General features: G+C 63.1%; 1 protein-coding gene and 1 long non-coding RNA gene across 4 annotated transcripts; one reads left to right on the top strand and one right to left on the bottom strand.

The window, feature by feature from the left end:
• Positions 1–1,263: 1,263 nt before the first annotated feature.
• On the top strand, positions 1,264–21,996 carry REXO1 (RNA exonuclease 1 homolog). Its single transcript, XM_057541279.1, has 17 exons — positions 1,264–1,544; positions 11,265–12,818; positions 12,860–13,032; positions 13,996–14,100; positions 15,128–15,338; positions 17,096–17,259; positions 17,409–17,540; positions 17,605–17,728; positions 18,273–18,386; positions 18,495–18,632; positions 18,738–18,851; positions 19,467–19,540; positions 19,744–19,854; positions 20,272–20,387; positions 20,555–20,693; positions 20,886–21,006; positions 21,099–21,996. Exons 1-17 carry the CDS (start codon positions 1,388–1,390, stop codon positions 21,185–21,187), a joined length of 3,636 nt encoding a protein of 1,211 aa, XP_057397262.1. The 5' UTR covers positions 1,264–1,387; the 3' UTR covers positions 21,188–21,996.
• Positions 21,997–22,606: 610 nt separating this feature from the next.
• Positions 22,607–24,352, bottom strand: LOC103011527 (uncharacterized). 3 transcript variants are annotated; one of them, XR_009007217.1, is made up of 3 exons: positions 24,125–24,177; positions 23,518–23,811; positions 22,607–22,691 (listed from the first exon to the last, which is right to left on the bottom strand). It is a non-coding gene; the product is annotated as an uncharacterized LOC103011527 (long non-coding RNA). The 3 variants fall into 3 exon arrangements; XR_009007218.1 differs by lacking the exons at positions 22,607–22,691; positions 24,125–24,177 and adding exons at positions 22,983–23,082; positions 24,304–24,352; XR_450496.2 differs by lacking the exon at positions 22,607–22,691 and adding an exon at positions 22,983–23,082.
• Between the last annotated feature and the right edge of the window lie 228 nt (positions 24,353–24,580).

The following is a 24,580-nucleotide window of genomic DNA, read 5'->3' as shown; positions in this document are numbered from 1 at the left end:
GCACGGGCTATGCCCTCTTCCTGGAAAGCCCCTCCCCCAGATGCCTGCTTAGCTTCCTCATTCCCTTCCTTAGAACTGCTCAAATCCCACCTTTCCCATAGGACTATGTGAACCACCCCTTGTCCCAGCCCCCTACCCTGTTCTACTTCTCCGCCATAGCACTTTTTACCTTGTATCAAGATACTTACTGATTTCCTGTTGTCTGTCTATCTGCATCTAGAATGCTACAGCCACGAGGGTGGGGATCTTTGCTTTGTTCAGGAGCCCACCCTCCTGTTGGCAGTGGAGGAGAGGCATTGAGAGACCCCTGGGGTGAGGGGTCTCAAGCCCATATGTCTGCAGGGCCAGGTGGCTGAGGTAGGGAGAGAGGTGGGCTGGAAGAGGGGGGAGGTGACCTGCGCAGACTACCACCTGCTCACAGGAGGATCCTTGGTAATTGCCAGCTGGTGGACAGGCTGGGAATTGTAGTTGTATGTGACATCTCCCTACATTTTAAAAATGGGCAACAGGCAAATTTACATCATTTGAAAAACTAGTACTGAAACAAAACTGGTACTCAGATACACATACACACATGTTCACAACAGCACAATTCACAATAGACAAAAGGCGGAAACAATCCGAATGTCCATCATCTGATGAATGGATAAAATACGATTTAGGGCAGGGCCTTGGTATACAGTAGGTGCTCAATATTTGATGGACAAATGAGTGAATTGGAACAGGTCTCCTCTGGTAGACCTGGGGATTAGACTGCTGACAAGAGTCCAGGTGGGAGAAATGAAGCACTTATTGCCAGTCAACCAGGGCGGAGTTGAGTTTCAGAGCCTGAACTGGGTAACTCAGCTGAGGGTTCCCAGGTGCAGGTGAGATGCGCCCGCAGGACTCGAATCGGCCCGCAGAGGGCGCTTTAGGGAGACAAGCTAATAAAACGCAAATTGAATGCAAATGAGCCACAGCCGGGCCGTGTGGGGCGTTTTTTTTTTGATCAGGCACGCCTTGGACAGCCCAGGTGCCGCAGGGGCCTGGGGCTGAAGATGGTGCTTCTGCCGCCACAGAGGCCCGGGCGGCGGCGGCGGCAAGACACCGGGAGGCCGCAGGCAGGGCAGCCCGCGCCCCCCATCACTCCCCCCGCAGCCACCTGTCCCAGGCCACGGGTCCGCGACACGCCTCGGTCCCGCGGGAGCAGGCGTTTCTGATCAGGCGCACTTCGGGCAGCCGCTCCCGGGGTCCCTTGCGGCTGCGTCCCGGGGGCCTCCGGGGACCTCGGAGCAAGATGGCGGCGGCGGCGGGGTCCGTGAGGCGCGGGCGGCGGCGACCGCGGCGCCAGTGAGGGGGCCCGGGGGCCCGGGCGGCTCCGGGCCGGGGCCCCGCCGCGGGACGGACCATGCTACGCTCCACCGGCTTCTTCCGGACCATCGACTGCCCTTATTGGGCCGGGGCGCCTGGGGGACCCTGCCGGCGGCCCTACTGCCACTTCCGGCACCGCGGGGCCCGGGGCCCGGGCGCACCTGGCGAAGGCGGAGCGGCGCCCCCCGCAGCAGGTAATGTCTGCGCGCCCGCCCCGGGCTGCGTTCCCTGGCGCGGGCCTGGACCCCAGCGCCCGGGCTTCCATGGTTTCCTGATCCCCGCTCAGCCCTCTCCCTGCATGGTCGCGGGCTTCGTCCCCCCAAGCCGGGACCACCCACCCCGGGGCCCAGTGCCAGTCGCGGGACCTCTGTGAGCCACCGTTTCCATAAGTGTAAAACGTGAACAATGGGAGGACCTGCCCTCCTAGAGGTGTCGCGAGGGTGGAGCGCGCGGGGCTCGGGAAACGAGCGCGGCTGACACTGGTCTGCAGGCTCGGGACTCCTGCCCGAGGAACCGTTCCCGCCGCCTCCCCGGCCCGGGGGGTTGGTTGCAGCCGTTGTTTATTTCCGCGCTTCCTCCCCCGCCGCGCCTCTGCTCGTGGCCGCTCCTGTTTACTACAGCGGAGTCGAGAGGGTCTTGTTTAGCGGCCGCCGACTGTGTGTCGAGCCCTGTGTGTCACGCCAGGGTTAGGGAGTGAGTCAAACCCGGTTGACTGTGTGTGTGTTTTGGGGTCGGGGGCAGGCTTCCGAGAGAACGCTCAGAGACTGCGCATCCCATCAGCGTGGTGATTATCAATGTCATGGTAGAGTTCGGTGAGAGCTGTCATGGGGCAGGCAGTGCTTCTCGTAGGAAGTGTGGGCCTTGAGCCGAGACGTGAAGAACGGGGGCAAAAAGAGGGACATCACAAGGAAAGGCCCGCCGGGAGGATCGAGTGTGGTGTCATTCTTTCCGAGGGGAATTCAGGCTCCCGCTGTGGCCCCTGTCCTCTGGGACTGGCTCCCCCTTTCCATCAGGGCCTAGATTTCCCCCATAAGGCACTGGTCGTCATCTCAGAGCTTTCTTACTTGAAGAGAGGAGCGTCATTGCTAGGATGAAACCATAGGGTTGTTTTCCCAGTTTGCCAGAAAAAAAAGAAAAAAGGTAGAATTTTTTCAAATTTCTACTGTAAATTTGCTCAGACCACTGGCTCCTGTGGCCCAGTGTTTGCAGCCGGGCAGATGCCAGCGTTCAAGGTCGGGCTCCACACCTGCGTTGGGCGCCGGCCTGGCTCTCAGGAACCTTCCCTCGAGGAGGGAAGATAGCCGTGCACACAGGTGCCTGAGCTTCAGGTCTGGGAGAGGGGAAGGGGGTGAGTGGGAGGCCTCTCGGTGGTCACCCTATCACAGTGCAGTTTCTCACTCCATCTGTTGAGTTATTGGCGCGGTGTGTGGCGTTCTGTAAAGAGCCCCTAGTGTCTAGGCTCCTCACTGTCGGGACAGATCGGGCGGGCCGGCTCCCTCAGACCCCAGGACTGACTCTTCTGCAGGCCCACAGGTGGCCTTCCAGCCGTCTGCGCTCTGGGGCGCTGACTTCTCTTCCCGTGCATTCCTTGTGCCAAGTCAGTCTCTTGATTGCTTCCTACACCACAAATGGCCAATTTCCCAAAGGATCGTTTTTGAGAATCCATTCGGTGATGTAGCCCTGTCTGCTTCACTTTCCCGCAGGAAAAAGTGCAGCTGCCTACCCCTGACCCCAGTGTGTCTGCATTTTCCTTTTGCAGGTGAGAATAAGCAGCCCTCTTCCCATCACGGAGGGTGGGGCCTGGGGGGTTGGCTCTGGTTACCTTCTGGTCGAGGGCTGCCTCGCCCTGCAGAGAGGCAGGGGCAGATCCCAGCTCGGCCTCTTTCTCGCTGCGGGGCCTCTCTGACACTCTCTTTCCTCCTCTGTGGTGTGCTCATGGGCCAGGGGGAGTGTGTGCCTAAACCTCCCCCACCCTTTCAGCTCCCTTTGCTCCAGATTTTGATAAACCCACTTCCCATCGGGCTTGGAGAGACTGCAAAAATCCAGGCTTTGGCTGGGTCCACTTTTGACCAGATAGGCACGGCCCAAACACAGGTGCTTTGGCAAGGGTGGGCTGCGCAGGGATGCTGAAGTGCTGGGTGATGGCCACCTGCAGGCAGGATGTGGGGGTCCCTGTGTGGCCCAGCACCTCTGGCCTTGGGTTGATGGCCTCCTGAGGGCTGGGCGGGCATCCCGTTCTTCCCGGCCCTCAAATCTGCCCTCCAGTGCTCCAGGGTCCCCACATTGGCACTCAGCTGGGGGATGCCCAGTTACCGCCACTCACCCTCAGGGGTGCTCTTTAATCAGTGGTAGGGACGATTGTCCCTATTTTACAGACAAGGAGACAGGCCCAGAGAGGGGAAGCCACGCACCTGTGTACACATGGCTGGTAAGTGGGTGACACGGGGTTGATCTGGACTGTCAGGCCCTTGCCCCTCACCACCGGCGGCCGATTCCTGCTGCCTGGCACCTGTGGGACCTGGGCACCTGGGTACCCATTACGTGTGGGCTCAGTGCTGTGCCCTGATGCTGGGAGGTAACAGTGAGATCTGGGAAAGGCGGTATAGCAGGGCCTGAGCACTGAAACCTTCCAAGGATGGGCCAGAAGGAGGCTGGAAGGCGGGGGTGGCCCCAGCTGGGTGGCAGTGGCAGCTTCCTGGGCAGCCCCCTCCCCCGGGTCTCAGATTTGGGCCTCGGCAGCGGCCCCTTGTAGTCTGGAATCCTGAGAGCAAGCCCTGCTTCTCCAGGGAAGGTAGCAGCCAGGAGTCAGGCAGGGAAGGGAGGGTGCAGCCAGAGAAACGAGTGCTTCCAGCAGAGGGTGGGTTTTGTTTGATTTTCTCCATGAGCTGACTTGGGACAGGAGGGGACAGCAGCCCCTGCAGTATCACTGCCCCGGGCCGCTGGCCACGCTGCCCCTTAGCTGCCTTCCCCGTGGGCTGGGTGCCAGCAGCTTTCCCACTGCTCTGATGACAGTGCTTTCCTCGGTTTGACACTTTCTCTTCCAGAGTGAACTGCCGTGTGCACTTCCCTCCCTCCCCTTCCTGGGAGAGAACTGATACTGAGAAAACCCAGCAGAGAGCAGTATCGCCTTTGTGTCTGGAGGCCCAGCCAGGGTACTTGAGGCCCCGGGAGGGATTTTCTTAGCTGGCTGTCAGGTGTGGTCTTTGGTCAGGCCAGCCAGGGCCTCTCACTTCGTCGGGGGGTCGGGGGGAGCTATGAAGAAGAGCAGAAACTGGGGACATGGGGGGTTATCCTCTGGGGCCCGTCCTGGGCACTTTGGGGTGTGGAGCAGCCTCCCTGGCCACAGCCCCTCGATGCCAGCAGCCCCCCAGTCACGACATGCGCAGATGTCAGATGTCCCCAGATGTGGCCCAGTGTCCCCTGGGTGGGGGGGGCGGGATCACCCTGGGTGAGACTCCCTGGTTGTAGGCTGCTTCTTGCTGAGGCCACTTTTTTTTTTTTAAAGTCTCCTCCCTGCCCCTCCCAGGGAGCTGTGTGCCTAGGTGCAGCTCCAGCCCCAGGGAGCCCGGGCCACTAGACTCAGAGGACAGAAGCTTATGGCCTCCCAGAGGAGGGGCCTTCAGTGCCATCCTGTGGGTGGTTCTCTTGTTCTATTGTTCTTGACTTTTCTGTAAAGAGGGAGTGGAGGAGAGGTGCTGTTGGATTTTCAGAGCAGAGTTCGTCTCTTACACCAGGATGAGAAGAATCTAGGTTCTGTTGGTGGTTCAGCCCCACCCAGATGCAGCCCTTGTCTTCGGGGGCAGTGTCCCAGCCAGCGGCAGCCTGGACACGTTGTCTCTCCATTCAGAGCACTTTTTTTTCTGGACTAGGAGAAACGTTCATTTTAAAACCACTGGAGAATGCCGCAAAGTCAAAGGAAAGATGTTTCGTACGTTGTCCCAAGTCCTGCATCTGCCAGCTTGGTGTGCGTCCTCCCAGCCTCAGAAACAAAAGGCTCTGTGTCTCTTTCCTGTACTTGTGACCCTGCCTCACTGGTGAAGTTGCATTCTTTTGCCGAGGCTCCAGAGACCCCAGTGAGGTGAGAGGCCATCCCCAGGCCTACGGCCCCTCTTCAAGCACTTGGGGAGCTTTAAAAACCTGCCTTCTTGCCCAGATCCAGGCTTGGGACATTTGAATAAGGGTACATCTGCCCCTAAAGCTGTTTTTGGTATTTTAGGATTTTTTGCTTAGTGTCAGTCAGTAAAGCAGTGTCTTTCACCGTGGACAACCCTGATCCCACGGGGGACACAGGGCGATAACAAGGACATCTGTGGTTGTCGTGACTTGGGGGTGCTCCTGGCAACGAGGGGGCGGGGGCCAGGGATGCCGCTCAGTGCCCTCCGGTGCCCAGGATGGCCCCCTTCCCCTACGCACACAGACTTACCCAGCCCCAGACGTCAGCGGTGCCGAGTGCCATGGAGGAGCCTGAGCAGTATCCCAGCAGCTGGCCCTTTGCGTATTTGAGAATAGGACAGGAGAGCTGGCCACGCCTGCAGGGAGCGAAGAGCCCCGAGAATCGTCACCGCCCCAGCTCCTCCGGCTCTGGAGGTGAGGCAGGGCGGCCCAGGCGCCCAGGTTGGGGTGGACAGGGACTGCACCCAGCTGGGAGAGCTCAGAGGACCACGTGGGTGCCCGAGTGTACCCCCCACCCCCAGAGCATCCTCCAGAGAAGACGTGCAGGCGCCACGGCTGGCTTTCAGCCCTGCAGGTGGAGTAGGGCCTCAGATGAAGGCCTTTTGGCTCCACCTTCCATTGTGCGAAGAGCCTGGCGTCAGTTACCTCTTCTGCAAAACGGGGTCACGACGCAGACCCTCTACACACAGTGCGCCTCTCTCGTCTCGCTCAGCTGTGCTGCGCAATGCTCCTGCTTTGCCGTCCTCCTCCACTCCCATTCTGCCCTCAGAATCCCCCACACAGGATCATTTCCAGTGACGAGCGAGTGCTGGGTGCATAGGAATTTGGTTTATTATCATTTAAGCTGTCCAAGTGCGGAAGGTGGATTTCTGCTGGTCTGATCTGACTCAAAGCAAAACCTGGAACGCTAAAGAGGAAAAGCGCAGAAGGAGGGTCACGGGAGCTGGGAGGTGGTCAGGGCAGATCCAGCAGGAGCCCCACAGGGTCATCTCCTGGTCCCCTGTCCTCCTTGGTGGTGGCAGGTCCTCAGGCTCCTGCAGTAGCCAGTCTGCCCTTTGAAGAAGCAGGCACGTGTGCCAGCGGTTTTAGGGTGCTGGGTCTGTGGCTTCCTCTGAGCACTGAGGCTTTCTGTGAAGGGCCGTGCAGAGCACCCTGCCCCCGAGGGCTGTGCGGGTGGCAGACAGTGTTGGAAGCCCAGGAACGTTTCTGGGGGAACTGCCCTCCTGCCTGCTGCTGTAGTTGCTGGGGGGAGCAGGACGGGTGGCTGATGGACCTGGGTGCTCTGGGGGCTGGGACTTGGCCATCTCACAAGCTGTGGCCTCAGCCTGGGCATGCACGCGGGCACGGCACAGCCTCTGTGTCGTCCGTAAAATCAGGAGCTGGTTCTGGGGCCCTCCAAGGGCTCTCTGGGTCTGTCTGAATTCAGTACTTATCTGGGGACCAGGCTGTGGGGACTCTGCAAGGGAAGGAGGGGTGTCCAGCAGCACAGATATAGGGTCAGAGTCCAGGAGAGCGAGCCGTTGGCACCTGAGGTTGCAGGGAGTCGGGCAAGTGTCCCCAAGCAAGCAGTTACCGAGCTGGGCTTTGAAGGATGAATAGAAGTTTGCCTAGTGGCTGGAAGTGGAATGTCCTCCCTTCTTTCGCTGCCTTTGAGGCTTCTGCCACCTGGGTAGCTTCCTGGGGCAGGGGTGGTCTAGTTGCTCTTCTTTGACTCATCCTTGTGTCCTGCTTACCTCTCGTGTGGCGGGACGGTGTCTGTCTTCTCCTGGTCCCCCTGCCCACCCCCTTGTGTTGTGATCGTCCCCTGTGTTGGAGGAGTCCCCGCTGATGTCTAATCAGGGCACAAGTGGGCGGGGGGTGGGACCACTGTGTGCTTATCGTCTTTGGAGGTGCAGGGGGGAGGAGGGGTGGGGTGATGGGGAGTCTTTCAGGACCCGGGAAGGATCGCGCGGCGCTGGGTCTTCTGGTCTGGGGGCGGGGAGCCAGGGTTTGGGGTTAGGCGGATCCCTCACTCGCTGCCCTAGACCCAGCCTCCTCTTTCCTCTGTGAGGGGGGCTGATGCGGGCAGGGCGAACGTCGGGATTAAAGGGGAAGGCCTCGGAGCCGGCTGGGTGGGGGTCACGTGCCTCCCAGTGGGGTCTTCACGCTCCTATGTCTGCTCGTTTTCGCTTGTCGTTAATTTTACATGCAGCTAGAGCTTGTGGGCCAGGCGTCTGCACAGTTATGGAATGGTGCGGAGTGTTTTCTGGAATGGAGGGGCGTGGTGGGAGCAGAGAGGAGCAGGGGGAAGGCTTGGAGGGGTTGGAGGTGGCCACCACCCCACGTTGTCCTTCGACCTGCCGTGGGCTCCGCGTGATCCGTTCCCTGAGCGCTGTGGCCCCGAGTGTTTGCTTTTCCCGGCGTGGAGGTGGGGCAGCTGGCCTGGGCCCTGACGTGCCCGATGCCTGCTCAGAGCTGGTGATCAGAGCCGGTCGGGACTGGGTCACTGGGAGAGCGTCCAGCAGCACCAGAGCTGGGAGGGGGAGCTGGCGCACACAGAACTGGGCACAGGGATGGCTGAAGAAGGCTCGGACCCATGAGCTGGCCAGGAGCCTTCCCAAGGGGCGTCCTTCAAGCGGCAGCCCACCTGGGCAGACCCTTGGCCTTGTGGGTGTCCCTCGAGCGGCAGTAGCCGACCCCTTCCTTGCCCTGGGCCGGGGGCAGGAACTTCTCCTGAGAGTGTAACCCCAGTAGCCAGGCCTTCAAGGTGCTTTTCCAGTCATCCTGAGGTTCGCCCCCTTTTAATCTTGTTTACCAAAGGCATGCTTCCCTGGTGCAAGCCCCGAAGGAGCTCCCATTGGCTTCCAGCCAGGTTAACTCCCCAGTAACGGGGAGGCGCTTCTGAGGCGCTCCCACGGCCATTCCTGACCTCTCGAGGGTCACCTGTCGAGTCACTTTTAAAACATTTTCTCGGGGAGCTTCTCCAGTTCCTACTGGTCCCTGAGGCAGGGTAGGGTGGGGGGGCTAGGTAACATCACAGATATCTTCTCCATTCGCTCGCCTCCCCCCACGAGCCTCCAGTAGCCTTGGGGGGGGTGCTCAGGGCTGCTGCTCCAGGGGCCAAGCTCTGGGCCCCATGCACTAGCTTCTGAGCTACAGGGGGCTGCAGCCGAGCCCCTGGCAGCTGTGTCCTTGACGCGTCTAGACCTGTCTGGAGCTCCTCGGGCTGGTGATTTGGCCTTATGGTACCTTGGGGACACTGAGGCTCTGGAGGGGAGGGTGTTGACCTAGACCGGCTCACGTCCACCTCGGGCTGTTTCTTTTGCTTTTTGGTGTAGCCTGATGGGGTGTGAGCAGGCAGCCTCCCCTGGGACTGAAAACACCCCACGCTGACAGAGCTCCTGGACGCTCAGATCTAAGGGGCTGGGTCCCAGGTCACCTCCTTCCTCTCCTTGCTTCCAAAGCACAGACTTGTTTGTGGGGGGATTCCTTTCAGAATACGAAGTGCAGGGGTTTGAACTCTGCCCTTACTTGGGAAGGGCTAGAGGCACTCCTGGGTGATTTGCATGTTGTCTGTGGCCCTTTGTGACCTGTTCCAGAGCAGGTCAGGGGTGGGGAAGGACCCCCATCCATTCGATCCCCACCCTGCCCTGCCCACCTCTCCTGGGGGAGGGGCATTCCCACCAGCTGGGCCCTTGCTCCTGTCCCCCACCTAGGGGAGCCAGCTTGGGTGGGAGCCATCTTGGCCTCAGGAGGGAGGTTGGGAGTGAGGTGGGTTGGGCTGGAGGCCCCCTGAGACCGGCAAGACCCGACCCACCCCTCACTTGACATGCCCTGTAAGTGCCCCCCGGCTTGCGTCCTGGGCCCTACGGCGTGTGGGGGCACTGGCTCTTCTGTTCATCCGGGCGGGTGGTGGGCTAGGGGTGGGTCTGCTTTAGTGCCTTCGGACCTGTTGAGGGTTAGGGTGGGCTGGGAAGAGGGCCCTGGATCTCGCTGTTGGGGTTTCTAGCCTTCCCTCTCGATGGTGCCTTCATCTTGAACCTTGTGTGGGGCAGAGGGCCCAGTGGCTGTGTGTCCTGACCTGTCCCCCACTCCGCCCTTCACCCTGGCGTCCTCAGCTGGGAGGTGTGGGCATGAAGTGACTGCTCCCGGCACCCCAGTCCCGCTGCCCCCTGCGGCCTCTGCATCTTGGTTTTACCTCCCCATCTATAACCCGCAGCCTGGGCGTGTCCTCGGTGTTCTGAAGCACAGGTGTACGCGCGTCCTTTCTCCTTTCTAAGCATCGTTTGAAAAATAGGTTCCAAGGTACAAGCCAGACAACAGGCCTGCAATGGGCTCCGCCCCACGTTGGGCCCCCAGGCGACCCAGGCCCAGCCACTGGCCCCGGCAGTGCCGGGTTCTCTGGTGCTTCCTCAGTCAGTGATGCGTGCGTTTCCCGGGGCTTCTGCAGCAAGACCCCACTCACCGGTGCCTTAAAACAACACAGGGTTTTTTTTCTCTGGTGGTTCTGGAGGTCAGAGGTCCAAAGTGGGTCTCCCTGGGCTACAGTCCAGGTGTGGGCACAGCTGGTCCTATCTGGAGGTTCTGGGAGAATTGGCTGTTACTCTGCTAACCAGAGGGCACCAAATCGATCCACTTTTTTGTCAGAGGTTTTACAAATTATGTCTGGCAGACGCTCTAACAATGAATCGTCTTTACGTTCTGGAATATTTGAACATGGTACGTTATTCCTTTCTCGGAACGTTGGGCTTTATTTGCTTACATCTTACTGAGAATTTCCGCACCTCTGTCCTAAGTGAGTCTCCCGTGAGCTTCGTGTCAACGTGGGTGGTATTGGGGTTGGACTGGTCTCGTGGAATACACCCTGGAGCCAGGTAGCCCGCCAGCCGCTCCGCCACCCCTGTTCAGATGGATACAAACCTAAGTGTGTCCTGTGCCCGCCTTGCCGTCCACCCCACTTTGTGCTTCCCCAACATTGCCCATTGCCGGAACGTCTTTCACGCCGTGGCGCTGTTCCCTGGACGTCATCGTGCTTCGCTTCCCCCGTGAGATGTGCTGTGCTGTCCTTCGTCCACCGCACCCGCTGCCCCTTCCCAGTGGACGCTTCGGGGCTTTCTGTGTCCTCACTGGTACACACGCAGCCGGCGGAGTTCTCTGTGGGCGAGAGCGCGTGTGGGGGACAGAGCCTTAAAGGCGCTGTTGCCAGGCAGGGCCGTGTGCATCCGCCTGCCCACCTGCTGCTGTGGGCGGGCTGTGTCGGCCCCGCCTCCTGCTCCCTCTCTCACCCCTGTTGCCCCCCAGTCAGGCGTCTGTGCACCCTGCACTTTCTGCCCCGGCTGGGTGTCCGGCCTCCCCGGCTGCAGGGAGCAGCGTGGTGTGGCTTCAGTGTGGGCTGGGCCCTGAGGGGAGCCACCCTCTCGCCCAGCTCCCCAGGCCTCACCATCCCCTGTCCCAGGCGGTGAAGTCCCCGGGCTCTTGTGGCCTCCTCTGGGGCCTGGGCTCTGTGCCCTCACCCCACTTGGCAGCCTCTTTGGGGCAGGACCTGCAGGGAGGGGCCCTCTGGAAACCCTGACTTGCTGCTGGAGCCTTGGCGGGGGTCGGCCGGAGGCCTGGCCCCCGGTGGGTTCTGGAGGCTGGTACTCTGCTCTTCCTTGCTGGCCCCTGGGGTCGCAGCCCGGGACGAGGCAGTGACCGGTCCCCGGCTCGTCGGGCCTGCTGCGGTAGCCGCCTGCTCAATGCTGTTTTCTCCCTCTCCGTTTCAGGGCTCGGTTACGACCCGTACAACCCCGAGCTGCCCAAGCCCCCCGCCCAGAGGGAGAATGGAGCCCTGGGCAGAGGCGCCGAGCCCCGCTCAGACATCCTGGAGCTGGAGCTGGTCAACCAGGCCATCGAGGCCGTGCGCTCTGAGGTGGAGCTGGAGCAGAGGCGCTACCGGGAGCTCCTGGAGACGGCCCGGGAGCACGGCTCGGCCGAGGCCCCCGCCCTGGCGCCCCACGGCCCCACTGCCGGCCTGGATGGGGACGCCTTCCCTCTATCCTTCGAATACAACCCCGGCGGCCGGGGCCTGTTAAGCCCCGATGCCAGCTACCAGCCCACGCCTCTGGCCAGCCCCACCGAGCCTGGCACCAAGTACTCGCTGGCCTCTCTGGACCGGGGTCAGGGCCATGGTGGAGGGGCTGGCGGCACCCTGGAGTACGTCCCCAAGGCCGTGGGCCAGCCCCGGCGGTATGGCCGCCCCGTCTCCAGCGGCAAGTACGTGGTGGACAACTCCAAGCCATCTACAGACCTGGAGTACGACCCCCTGTCCAACTTCTCCGCCCGCCTGCTCAGCAGGGCCAGCAGCAAGGACGACAGGGCCCCCAAGCGGCCCCGGGGCTCCCGCGGCAGTGAGCCCTACACACCTGCACCCAAGAAGCCCTGTGACCCCTTCGGCGGCTGCGACGCCAGGTTCTCAGACTCGGACGATGACACCGCTGCCGCTCCGGGCGACAGGCCCGCCACCGCCAGCCCACCGAGAGCCCGAGCGGGCCCTGAGAGCAAGGCCCCGGGGAAGCCGGGCTCCAGGGAGGGCCCAGAGCCCGAGGAGGGCAGCCTTCGGGAGACCAAGGAGATGGCCGTGCAGTACGACGTGGGGGACCTCGGTCAGCCTGCCAAGGGCCCAGGCGGGCTGCCTCCTGCCAAGCCCAGCTCCCCGGGCAGGGCCTCGCAGGAGCGCAGCAGCCCCAAGGAGGGGAGACCCAAGAAGAAGAAAAGCGGGGGGCCGCCGGCCGCCGGCCGCAAGGATGGTGTCGGGAAGACAGGCAGGGGTCAGGGTGGAGAGCATGGGAGGCCAGCCGAGAAGCCCTGTGTGGACAGGAGGGGCCCGCAGGCCGGCAGCCCCCGGCACAGGGCAGAGCGGCCCCAAGGGACCAAGAAGAAGCCATCTTCAGCCACTCCGGTGGCCAGCTCAGGGAAAGGCCGGCCCGAGTGGCCGGGCCCACGGCCCAGCCCCGCACAGGGGGCTGCCCACCAGCTGCCAGACAGGACGGGCAGGAAGACCCCGTCAGGGAAGCTGGCAGAGCGGAAGGCCCGCTCGCTGGATGAGGGTGCCCCCCGGGGCGCCCCCAAGCTGCCGAGGCGGGCCCTGAGCCACGCCGAGCTCTTCGGGGATGAGAGCGAGGACGAGGACCCGGGGCCCGAGGCGCCCGCCCCGCGGCCGCCCGCCCTCCCCAGCCTCAGCTCCAGCTCCGATTCGGACTCAGACTCCAGCCTGGGCCTCTCCTGCGCGCAGGGGCCGCCCAAACGCCTCAAGGCCTCCCTGCCCCCCTCGGCCTGCCGGTCCTCCCCTCCCCCGCCTCCTCCTCCTCCTCCTCCTCCTCCTCCTCCTCCTCCTCCTCCTCCTCCTCCTCCTCGGGGGCGGGCTCCGACGTGGACTACTCGGCCCTGGAGAAGGAGGTCGACTTTGACTCCGACCCCATGGAGGAGTGCCTGCGCATTTTCAACGAGTCCACCGCTGTCAAGACGGAGGACAAGGGCCGCCTGGCCCGGCAGGTGAGGGCGGGCTGGGCTCGGGCAGCCGGGCTCCTCCCCGGCTTCCCCAGTGACTGGAGTCCCAGCGCCCGGTGGAGACGGCTCGCTCAGCGTCGGCCTCTCAACTCGTTCAGAATTCAGGACCCCTCGCTGGCTGCCTGCTGCCCCCCTGCACCCCGTCCAGAAAGAGGACGCTGGCTTATGGCCCACCCGGCAGCCTTCTGAGAGCATCCCGGCCAAGGGGTATCAGGCACCACCATCCCGCCTTCCCTGGCCCTCTCCCCTGAAGCCTTGCTTCTCCCCTGCCTCTCTTGCCTCTCCCCTCCTCTCTCCTTCCCCGGCTTCCCCCGCTCCCCGACCCCCCAAACTCAGCCAGCCTCCACCTTTCTGGTCTCCTGCTGCAGTGTCCCCACCTCGCCAGCAGAGGGAGCTTGCTCTAAACAAAGCAGGCTGAGCCAGTCCGTGCAGAGAACTTGCCGCTTCTGAGGGATCCCAGGGTGGGACCCTGGCCCCGCCCCTTGCTCCCTCCCTTAGTGCCCCACCCTGTTCTTGGCCCTTTGCTTTTACGATTTCTTCCCCTTCATTCCCTATTCTGAGCTCGTCCCTGTGCTGGCTGGGTGCGTGAGGAGCAAGAGGCAGGTGTGAGCGTGGGCTGGGCCAAGGCTGCAGAACTCAGCATCCACAGGGCCTGGGAGGGGGGCCCGGGGCTCAGGCAGCGCTAGGGGCCTTGGCTCCGGGGCGCCAAGTCTGTTTGCTCACCTGGGAGGCAGGGCAGGGCCTGCGCACCTCCCGGGGTGGAGGTGAGAACCCCAAATCGCATGTCTAGAAGCGGCAGCCCTCCCTCAGCACGGTACTGTCTTCCACCCGCTCCCCACCTCGGGCCTGGGAGTCAGACCCTCCGCGTGCTGCAGGCCAGGGTGAGAGGAGCCGCAGCCTCGGTGTGGGGGGGAGGGGGCCTCGCTGAGGGCCGGATGTGTGTCTCAGCCCCCCAAGGAGGAGAAGGCCGAGGAACAGGGGCGCTCGGGGCTGACCACTCTGTTTCCTGGGCAGAAGAGGAGGATCTCCCACCTCTCCAAGCAAGGCAAGGAGGTAAGGGAGGGCCCGCTTCTGGGTCCTGGGTAGAGGCTGGCGGGGGGGAGACGGGCCTCGCTCTCCCTTGCCCATGGGTGCCTCTGGCAGCCGTGGATCCAGCACTGCCCGTGTCCTGCAGAGAAATGCCTGGGACCCATGTCCAGTCATCAAGTTGCACTTAGTGCGCAGAGTGGGGCGCAGAGCAGGGGCAGCAAGGTGAGGGGCAGCCCTCCAGCAGGGTCACACTGCCCCATCCCAGTCCCAGTTCAGAGGTACGCTGTGTGATCTTGGGCAAGTGGTGTGACCTCTCTGAGCCTAGGTTTCCTCCCTTGTGGTCCAGAGACAGGATCAATTGTCAGTCACTATGAGGCTGCTCAGTGAGTTAGCACAGGGAAGGCTGGAGCAGAAGACAGGGCTCCTGGCTGAAGAACTGCAGGTGATCCAATCACCAGACCCCTGCCCCACCCCGATGGGGATTTTGGAAGTACAGTTCAGAGAAGATTGGATCAAGCAGGATCTAATCTAGGGGCTGGGCGTTCCCACCCACTCTGTGTCTATATAAGGGCTGAGAGCACAGTCTGGACACTTAGAAGCCAGGACAGCAGGGCTGGGAAGGGACCTGGGATAGTGAAGCATTATGGTGAATTTGAGAGCCGAAGCACCAAGCTGGTTCCCTCCCAGGTATCTGCAAACTTGGGAGGTAGGTAGTTTGTTCCTTTCAGGGTATCAGCAAACTCAGAAGACCAGCTGGTTCCCTCCCAGGTATCTGCAAACTTGGGAGGAAGGTAGTTTGTTCCTTCCAGGGTATCAGCAAACTCAGAAGACCAGCTGGTTCCCTCCGGGACCCCTGCACACTCAGGAGGAGGAGAGCTGGTTCCCTCCGGGGCCCCTGCACGCTCAGGAGGAGGCTTCTGAGGTGGCCTGCTCCATCCCAGCCCTGGAGCACCTGCCGCCCGTGCCGCAGTACTACTCCTCTACTGACACCCTGGGAGGCCTGCTCTGGGTACCTCTGACGTGCAGTCTGGACTTGAAATTTGTCACCCAGGCAGAGCCCACGAGCAGAGGCCCAGCGCTTCCTACCCGCCCCCCGACTGCCCAGGAGGTGTGCTACCGCCGGGCCCAGCAGGCACAGAGGGAGTCAGCCAGCCGGCTCCAGGCTGCCCAGCCGCTGGCTGAGAAGCAGTCCTCCATGCACATCTCAGCCCCCGGAGAGAAGAGGAGGATTGCCCACGTCCCCAACCCCCTCCTGGCTGCAGGTGGGTCCCAGGGTTCTGGTCTCGGGAGTGCTTCTTGTCCGGCAGGAGGATCCCAAGGCCGGGCTCCTTTTATGCCAGTAGTGGTGGCCTTGAGCAGGGCCTGGCTGTGTCTCGGTGATTATCTGTCAAAAGGGGATAAAAGTCTCCCGGCTGCTAGTGGGAGGCTGAGGCAGGCCTGGTGTGGTGCCCGGCGGCTCTGGGCCTCTGTGGGCTTTGGTGTTAGCAGTGGGGCGGGCCGTAGGGAGTCTGAGGGGTGTCTTCCTCCCTTCCTTGTTTGTCCACCAGCCCCAGAGGTCTGCCTGTGACTCCGCTCTGCCCCTGCTGCCTGCTCTGTGGGGGGGCTCCCACCCAGGTGTGGCTTGCACCTGGTAAGGTGTTAATGGGGGGGTGGCCCTGGAGGCCTTCACCCTTGAGTCAAGCCAACTGATCTGGAGTGGGAGTTGGGGGCTGGTTTTCCTCCCCCTCCCACCCTGAGGGCCACTTTCCCCCCACTTGGGTTTGTCTGAAAGCTCGGTTGCCCTTCAGCAGTCTGATGCGTGGGGTGCTCAGTGGTGTGTCTGGGGCTGAGGATATGGGATAGGAGCCGGGGCTCTGCAGCCACCTGGAGGCTCGTTCAGATGCCGTCATTTGCCCCCTTAGGCCGGGGGGACCCCTTTGAGGAGCCAGCCCCGAGGAGACGGCTCCACGCGCTGGTCCTGCGGATACAGGCTTCCGCAGGCCTCCCTGGTTTCCTTGGGTGCTAGAGCCTCCTTTAGGAGAAGCTGGCCAGATCCCCATCCTTCCCCCCGCCCTAGGATGCTGGAGGGAGAGCTTGCAGCCAGGGGGCTTGTCAGCCAGGGGCTCTATCTCCGGCCTGGGCTTTAGCAGTGGTTTGGCCCTGGGGATGTGAACAGAGATCGCCCTAGGCTGTGGACCTGAGACGGACACTCTCAAAAGCCTACACCTGCTCTCAGGTTGTCTGGTCATCACCGGTGGCTTGGGACAGTCCTGCCACCGTTGTCACTGCACGCACTCGGGTGGGGTGGTGGCTCTCCCGAGCCCCAGGGGGACTCACCTGTCATCCAATGCCTCGTGCTCCAGATGACCGTAAAAGCGTTTCTTCCTCCGTCACTGAAAAGTGTGCATTCTTAGAGCCGAGGCCGGTCGGCAGCCGGCCTCCTTTGTGGCCCGAGAGGGTGGGCCTGGTGTGGGCCCCCCCCGCTCTGTGTCTGTGCCTCGGTCTCCTCGCTGCTCCTGTCCTTCCTCGGGGCTGAGCCCTCCCGCCACCCCACCCACCCCCCGGCCCTTGGAAACAGCCCTGCTGGTGGTCACAGGAGATTGTCTGGTTTGTGACCTCATCAAAGGGAGAGACAGAATACAGAGGCCGCTGGGGGCAGGCTGGCCGGTCACAGTGAGCAGGCCCTCTGCCCAGGAGCCAGGGCCTTTCGTCCCTCACGCTTGAGCGCCTCGGGGTCGGGGCCGCAGCATGTGGCAGAGGCTCCCCACACCCCCCCCCACTTGTGGGGCCACCCCAGTGGCGACCTTGCCTGAGCTGGCCTCCGAAGCCCCGTTTTCGTCCCCTCCCCTCTCGATGGACTTGCCCAAAAGCCGATAGAGCCTAATGGCGTTCCAGAGCCCACAGGCCAGACCCCGGCCCTTCCGCCTGTGCCCCGAGATGCATATCCTGCTGACGCTGAACGGCCGCAGCTGCCTGGTGCTCTGCAGCTCAGTGATGGGTGTGCTCTCCTCCTGTACTCACGTCCCCTGTCCCCCTCCAGCCCCTACAGGTGCCAAGAGGACCCTCTCGGCCAGCAGCAGCCAGCCCCCCAATGGCCCCGAGCCGGGCAGCCAGCCCCTGAAGACGCGCACGTTGTCGGGCATGGCGTCCAAGACTACCGCCACCGTGGCCCCCAAGCGTGTGGCGCACAGCCCATCCTTACAGGTGAGCCCTCTGCTCGGCTTGCCTTTCCTGGCTCCCCCGTTGTTTCCATTTAACCCGCAGCCTTACTGCTTCGAGCAGTTTCAGTTTGCAGACCCTGAGCGGGGTGCAGGCGGGAGCGTGCCACGCTCTGCTGGTCTCTGTTCCCCTAGAGTTTAAAGAAGCCCGTTATCCCAAAAGAGTTCGGGGGCAAAGTCCCCACTGTCATCCGCCAGCGCTATCTCAACCTGTTCATTGAAGAGTGCCTCAAGTTTTGCTCTTCTAACCAGGAAGCCGTAGAGAAGGTGCGTGGGGCGGGGCTGCCGGGAGGCGGGGCTGGGCGGGGCTGAGCCGAGTGTCCTCCTGCAGGCGCTCAATGAGGAGAAGGTGGCCTACGACCGGAGCCCCAGCAAGAACATCTACCTGAACGTGGCCGTGAACACCCTCAAGAAGCTGCGCGGCCTGGGCCCTGGCACCGGGCCTGGTCTCAACAGTAAGTCGCCTCCGGAGAACCGGGGCCCAGCCCTCCCCACCTCCATGCCCGGGCTGCCCGCAGGTTGTCAGACAAAGGCTCTGCGCGCCGGCCACCCGGTTGCCAGGCTCCTGTCAGGATGGCGCTGGCCCCGTGCCCTCAGCACAGCCTCCTCTCGCTGTTAACCACCCTCCTCAGCGAGCCGAGGGGCCGCCGCTAATGGAGGCCTCTTCAAAGCACAAGGCAGGGGGGCATTTCCTGACCCCTCTCGAAGGATGCATTAGCGCCCGTCCGCTCCGCCTGCTCTCCCGCTCGGCCCCGCTTCCCCGGCAGGCGGCTGCGCACAGCGCCCGAGGTGGCCATCAGAGCCTGTGTCGAGTCCTTTCCCTTCTCCTCCAAGGGGGTGAAGACCCCCGGGGGGTCCAGGGGAGGTGGAGGGGCTTCCGGGCAGCCTGCTGCTCCCCAGAGAGTTCAGGTCACAGGAGGTCAGGCCGTCCCCTTCTGGAGGGGGGTGCAGGAGCACTTGCGAGGGCTGAACCTCGTCTACCCTCCCCTCCCCTTCCAGAACCCAGTGGCCGGAGGGTGGTGTCCCATGAAGTGGTGCTGGGGGGCAAGTTGGCTGCCAAGACCAGCTTTTCGCTCAGCCGTCCCAGCAGCCCCCGCGTGGAGGATCTGAAAGGTGAGCCTGGCTCCTCCGGGTGCGGCCCCTGGAGGCTCTCCCACCCTCCCCGGCCCCTGGGTCCAGCCCCAGCCCGGCTGGGGGCTGACCCCTCTCCCCTGTCCCCAGGGGCCACCCTGTACAGCCGCCTCAAGGAGTACCTGCTCACCGAGGCCCAGCTCAAGGAGAACGGCTACCCCTTCCCGCACCCCGAGAAGCCAGGGGGCGCCGTCATCTTCACGGCCGAGGAGAAGAAGCCCAAGGACTGTGAGTACCTCCTGTGCTACCGCCCTGGGGGCGGAGGGGGCAGGGAACACCCGCCCAGGCTGGCCTGACGCCTCCCCCTTCCTCCTGCCCCGTCCCCACCCGCAGCCGCCTGCAGGGTCTGCTGCCGCTGCGGCGCCGAGTACCTCGTGTCCTCCTCCGGCCGCTGCGTGCGCGACGAGGAGTGTTACTACCACTGGGGGCGGCTCCGCCGGAACCGAGGTGAGACCCCCGCCGGGCCGCTGGGCTGGGCTGGCGCCAGCTCTGACCATTTGTTGTAACTTTTTTCCGTTGGTTGTTCTTCACGGGAAAAGTAATACAAAGGTCTTCCTGTGACAGTGTTCCCGGGCAGATAAAAGGAAGGCCTCCCACCCCATGGGGCCCCCACGCACCCTTTCCACGCCTGTCCCTGTGGAGCTACGTGGGCGGTTCTGCCCCAGCGGGAACAAAGCGTTCATCCTGTCCTTCGCCTGCTTGTTTCATTTTGTCGCCGATGTGGCCAAATTCCCTCTCCTGGGAACACACGGGGTGGAGCTGCCGGCTGGCCGCCCACAGACCCATCTCTGGGTGGGCAGGCCTCCCTGGGGGCCGCGCCAGGCGTGTCCTCACTACCAAATGCGAAGGGCTCGCGCTAGGCCTGGGCGGGGGTGGGAGGGGGTGGGGGGGGCGGGTCTGCGAGCTGTCCTGCCCCTTACTGCCTGGTCGGGCCTGCGGCCCCTACAGGGAAGGGCACTGGGAAGCCCCTGCTCCGCGCAGGCAAACCGGCGTTTGTAGTTCCTTGCGGGAGGCTTGGGCCCAGGGCATCAAGGAGGTCTGCTGACCACGTCTCCCTTGCAGTGGCCGGGGGCTGGGAGACTCAGTACACGTGCTGCTCGGCCGCCATCGGCTCCACCGGCTGTCAGGTCGCCAAGGTGGGTGTCCTGGGCCCTTCCTCGTCCTGGGAAGCCCCTCCCCCATTCTGGCCAGAGCCCTGACCTCTGAGCGTCCCTTTTCCCATCCTTGATCTACCTGCCTGGTCTGGGGGCTTTGGGAAGAGGAGGACAGTCTGTGAAAGCCACCAGCACAGCCCAGCCCCCTGAGCCTGGCCATGACCTTCCTTCCCTCCCACCCTCAGCAACACGTGCAGGACGGCCGGAAGGAAAACCTCGAAGGGTTTGTGAAGACTTTTGAGAAAGAACTTTCAGGAGATGCACACCCAGGAGTCTACGCCCTCGACTGTGAAATGGTGAGTTGGCCCGGCTGCCCAGCGGGGCTGCCCCGGTCCCTCTACCCAGAGCCTCGGGCCAGCGCAGGTGCCAGGATAAGAGCGTGTACAGCAGCCGGGCCCACCTGCCCGCTGAGCACACATCACAGCCTTGCCTGCGCCCGCGGGCCTGGCACACACGGGCCACCTTGGCGCTCGGAGGCTGTGTGTGCCTCACGAGCACAGCTCTGGCTTTGGGAGGGTGCCTGGGTTCACGCCCTCTCCGACCAGCAGAGAAGCCCCAGAAGGCCTCTGGCCGGGTTTCTGTATCTGAGAGTGGGAGCTGAGCCTCCGCCCGCAGGGTTCGGGGACAGGGGTCGCCTAGGCGGGAGTGCTGGTGTGCGGGGCCGGGGAGGGCCACCAGGCGCTCTGTCTGAGGCCTGTTCTCTGGCCCTGCAGTCTTACACCACGTATGGTCTGGAGCTGACACGCGTCACGGTGGTGGACACGGAGCTCCAGGTTGTGTATGACACCTTCGTCAGGCCGGACAATGAGATCGTCGACTATAACACTAGGTGTGCCCCTCCCACCCTGACCCCCGACCCCTTGACCAAGGAGCTGGGAGCCCTAACGGGACCCCCATTCCCCACCACGGCCCAGCCTTCCTGCCCGCAGCCCAGCCCCCGGGTTGGGGTCCCCGTGCCCTCCCCAGCTCCCTAAGGCCTCCATCCTCCCGCCCCAGGTTTTCAGGGGTGACCGAGGCCGACCTCACAGACACGAGCATCTCGCTGCGGGACGTCCAGGCCGTCTTGCTGAGCATGTTCAGTTCAGACACCATCCTCATCGGCCACAGCCTGGAGAGCGACCTGCTGGCCTTGAAGGTACCCGCCTGCCTAGGCTTCGGCTCCCTGAGGGTCCTCGGGGCGGGTGGGGCCGTCCGGGGCCCGCTGCCCTTAGCCCAGGGCGGGAGCTGTGGGGTTGGGGACCAGGCACTCAGCGTCCTCCTCCCCCTTGTGCCACCCCAGCCCTCCTGAGGTCCCTGACCGCCCACCCAACCGCCCGACTGCCCGCAGGTTGTCCATAGCACCGTGGTGGACACGTCCGTGTTATTCCCGCATCGCCTGGGCCTCCCCTACAAGCGCTCCCTGCGGAATCTCATGGCCGACTACCTCAGACAGATCATCCAGGACAATGGTGAGTGCCGGGCCGTGGGGCCGCGGGTCGCGGGGGCCGCGGGTCGCGGGGGCCGCGGGCTCCCTGCCCTGACGCATCTGTCTGCCCCGCAGTGGACGGGCACAGCTCCAGTGAGGACGCCAGCGCCTGCATGCACCTGGTGATCTGGAAGATCCGCGAAGACGCCAAGACCAAGCGGTGACCGCCGCCTGCCCGCCCGCCCGCCTCTCCTGCCGCCCTGGCCCGTTCTCTACCCCAGGCCTCTTCCAAAACAGTGCAATAAATCTTGAGAGCTAACCCTGTCCACGTCGCCAAGACACAGAAAACCGAGAGAACGGGATGAGCCGGAGGCTGCAAGAGCCCAATGCCGAGACTGACCCTGGAGCCCTGAGCCCCCGCCGCACCCTGTCGCCCGTCCCTGCCTCTCTGCCCCAGACCTCTGTCCTCTGGAGACTGCTGCTGACTCGACGGGCGAGGCCGGGGCCCTCCCGCCCGGCACCCCCAGCGGGCCCTGCTCGTGCCCCGGGCAGCGAGACCACCTGCCCCCGCTCCTGCTCCTGCTCCTTCTCGTGGGCAGGGGGCGGCCAGGCAGGCTTGTCGAGGGTTTGTTTGTGACAGGAGTTGTCTTTTTATTTTGTATTGTTATTTTTATTATTTGTAATTTAAACCTGATGACTTGCACAGTTGTCTTCCCCCACCCGGAGGAGCAAGACCCTGGTGCTGCCTTCCCTCCTGGGGGACGGGGGTAGGGCTGGGAGTGGAGCGCCGGCACCCCAGCAGCCGCCAGGACCTGGGAGTTCTGGGAACCAAGCCAGCCCCTCCATCAGCCCCCAGGGCCTTGCCTTCTGGATGCCCCAGGGCCCATCGGCCTCTGGACACTGTCTTCCCGCCAGAGCCCCACCCTCCTCCGGGGGCTGTCTGTAAAGGTCCGCAGCGCCCCAGTTCCTGCATCCCCTCTCCCCCACCCCCAGGCAGGGGCAGAATAAACGTTTGTATGGATTTTAGAGCTCATGGCATCTGGAGGTGTTCTTGGTGGCAGGTGTGGCTCTACACACACAGTGGAGGTCACCGTCACCCCTAACGGGGGGGAATCAGGAATGGGACCTTGCTGTCCTTCACAAAAACCAGCCCAGTGCCCGGGTTGCCCCCAGGACCAGTGTCCAGAGCAGACCAGGGCCCCATGCTTCTGGCCCCTCGGGGTGCCGTGACAGTGGGGCCAGCGGCCAGGCCCTGGGACTGGAGTTGCCTTGCCCACCCATGAGGTGGGGCCTGCGTACGGGGCTGGGAGTGGGGAGACCCCGGCCACCGCTGCATGTTCCCTGTCTGAGCAGCTAACTTGGGAAGGGAAGGGCAGCCACTGGGTAAAGCAAAAAGTGAAGCCCAAAGAGCCTCATGGGTCGGGGAGATGCTGGGGGGCCCCAGGTCCCAGTGCAGGAGCACAAAGATGCTGGAAGGAGGGCTGCCTGGAGGAGGCCCCCTTGCCACTCCACTTCTGCAGAAGTTCCGCTGGCTTCTGCTAAAGGCCTAGAGGGCAGGCTCCCATGTGAGGACACAGCAGCCAGCGCTGCAGGGTCCCCAGGGGGTATCGACTGAAAAATGCAAGACCTGAAAGCTGAGTTATGTTTTATTCCAGGAACTTACTGAGGACTGTAGCCCAAGACATTGCTTCTCATATAGCTCTGAGGAACTGTTCCTAGGAGTTTTTGCTGAAGAAAACAAAACCATAGAGTCAAACATCAAAAGTTTCCTGCTAATCGCAAAAAGCTGACATCTCTAGTTAATGATTGCAGTGCTTTTCTGTGTATGGGAAGATGCTAGATGCTGTCTGGGCTCACTGAAATCATTCCTTTGATATGCACTTCAGCTATCTAGGGCCAGTATCTGTTTTTTCTCCATCCTGAATCCCCTCAGGGCGCACCACTGTGGGGAAGCGGGGCGGCGCTGCAGTGGCAGAAGGCTTGATGGTGGGCAACATTCTCTGTCCACAGGGGCCCTGAGGGGAGGGTTCTTGGTGAAGTCAGGCCCCTGCCACCGTCGTGTCCCTCCGTCGTGTCCCTCCGGGGCTGTTCTTGTGACCAGTTGACTTTCCCCCACCCTCTGTGAACAAGGAGTATTCTTCTAAAGAAAAGATGCAGGCAGCATCCCAGGAGCCCCGTTTCTGTGTGGTCTGTCCCCCTCCCCAGAGCATGAGTGCCCCAGGGAGGCCTTGGGCAGTTGGGGGAGGAGCTCCCGGGGGTTGGGGGGGGGGTTGGGGGTGGGGTGCAAGCTTTCAGCTTGCCGAACCTGCTGCCTCTTGGAGGCCAAAGAGCTTTTGCAAACTCGCTGCTTGGGAAACTCCTCTCCCTTCTGTCACCGTCCCAGGGGGGAGAACCGATCCCGACCCTCCCCTCACAGGCGCACACCGGGTGAGGTGTCTCCTAAAGGCTGTTAGAGCAGTTTGTCCAAGCCCCTCCCCGCAGGGCCTTTCTCAGTAACCGCTGGGTAGGGATGGACGAACGTTTCCCCGGTGAATGAAGGAAAGGAGAGGTTTACCTGGCATCCCCCAGAGGCCGCTGGGTGTGCAGGGCTTCTCAAGAAATGGGAGTGGGAGGCTGCTGCTCTGATGGGGGCGGTCAGCTCCTGTGTGCTGTCACCACCCCATCATTCATTCCTTCACCCAACATCAGCTCAGAGGTGATGCCCGTGCCCCAGGCAGGGCACAGTCAGACAGGCACCCTTGGTCCGTTGGGTGACGGCTGGGCCAGAGGGAGGGAGCAACCCCGAGGCTGGGGAGAAGGGTGGTGGAGGTGTCCAGTACCTTCCTACTCTCTGCACTTCAGAGGGTTCCTAAAAGAATATGAAAAACAGAGCTTAATCACCACCCCTGAACCCCCAAGTTTGCCCCTCCTAGGAGGACCCTACCTTCAGTAGCGTCTCCCACACACCCTCCCCGCCCTGGCTCAAGTCCCCCATCTCCGGCCTGGACGCTGCCCCAGCCTCATCGCTGTCTCCCACCCCTGTCACCACCTCCAGAAAGGCCCCCGGAGTCCCGGCCGCGCGCTGGGTAGGCACACACCGGGCTAGAACCCTGTGGGCTTCTTCCTGGCGGGATGAGCTCGGTGGTTCTAACAGTCTCCCCCAGCCCGGCGCCCAACACTACCTGCGCGTACGACATGCTCGCTGAACTGGAACGCGCACACAGCTCAGACTCTCGCCCCGCATACCTGCGATTACCTCTGCGTCCTTTCTCCGCCCCTAGCTTCTCCCCCCGCCCCACCCGGCCCCGCCCAGCTTCAGCCGGGTCCAGCCCACCCTCCCCAGCGACTGGCCCCTTAATACCCAGGCCCAGATTAAGACTCCTCCATCCCGCCCCCGCTCCTCGAGGTCACGCTCGGTCCCGCCTTAGGCCCCGCCCCTTTTGGCCCTGTTCAGCGAGGAGGCCTAGCTCGGCCCCGCCTCTGTCCCGCCCCGCCTTCTGTCTTGGCCCCACCCCTGGGGTTCCGCCCCGCCCCCTCTACCCTGGCCCCACCTTCCGCCCTGGCCCCGCCCCCGGCCCCCTTGCATTCTGCCAGGCCCCGCCCCTAGGCCCCAACCTTCCGCCCCGCCCCGCGCAGCG

Source organism: Balaenoptera acutorostrata, chromosome 2 (assembly GCF_949987535.1).
Source record: "Balaenoptera acutorostrata chromosome 2, mBalAcu1.1, whole genome shotgun sequence".
NCBI classification, from domain to species: domain Eukaryota; kingdom Metazoa; phylum Chordata; class Mammalia; order Artiodactyla; family Balaenopteridae; genus Balaenoptera; species Balaenoptera acutorostrata.
This window is presented reverse-complemented; position numbering and strand designations above follow the sequence as displayed.

What these genes read in the sequence shown, in the direction of transcription:
- REXO1 (XM_057541279.1), top strand. Translation starts at nt 1,388, where the DNA reads ATGCTACGCTCCACCGGCTTCTTCCGGACCATCGACTGCCCTTATTGG. An exon ending in TCTCCAAGCAAGGCAAGGAG is followed by an intron (nt 14,101 to 15,127) that starts GTAAGGGAGGGC and finishes TTTGTCACCCAG; the next exon opens with GCAGAGCCCACGAGCAGAGG. An exon ending in ATCGTCGACTATAACACTAG is followed by an intron (nt 20,388 to 20,554) that starts GTGTGCCCCTCC and finishes CTCCCGCCCCAG; the next exon opens with GTTTTCAGGGGTGACCGAGG.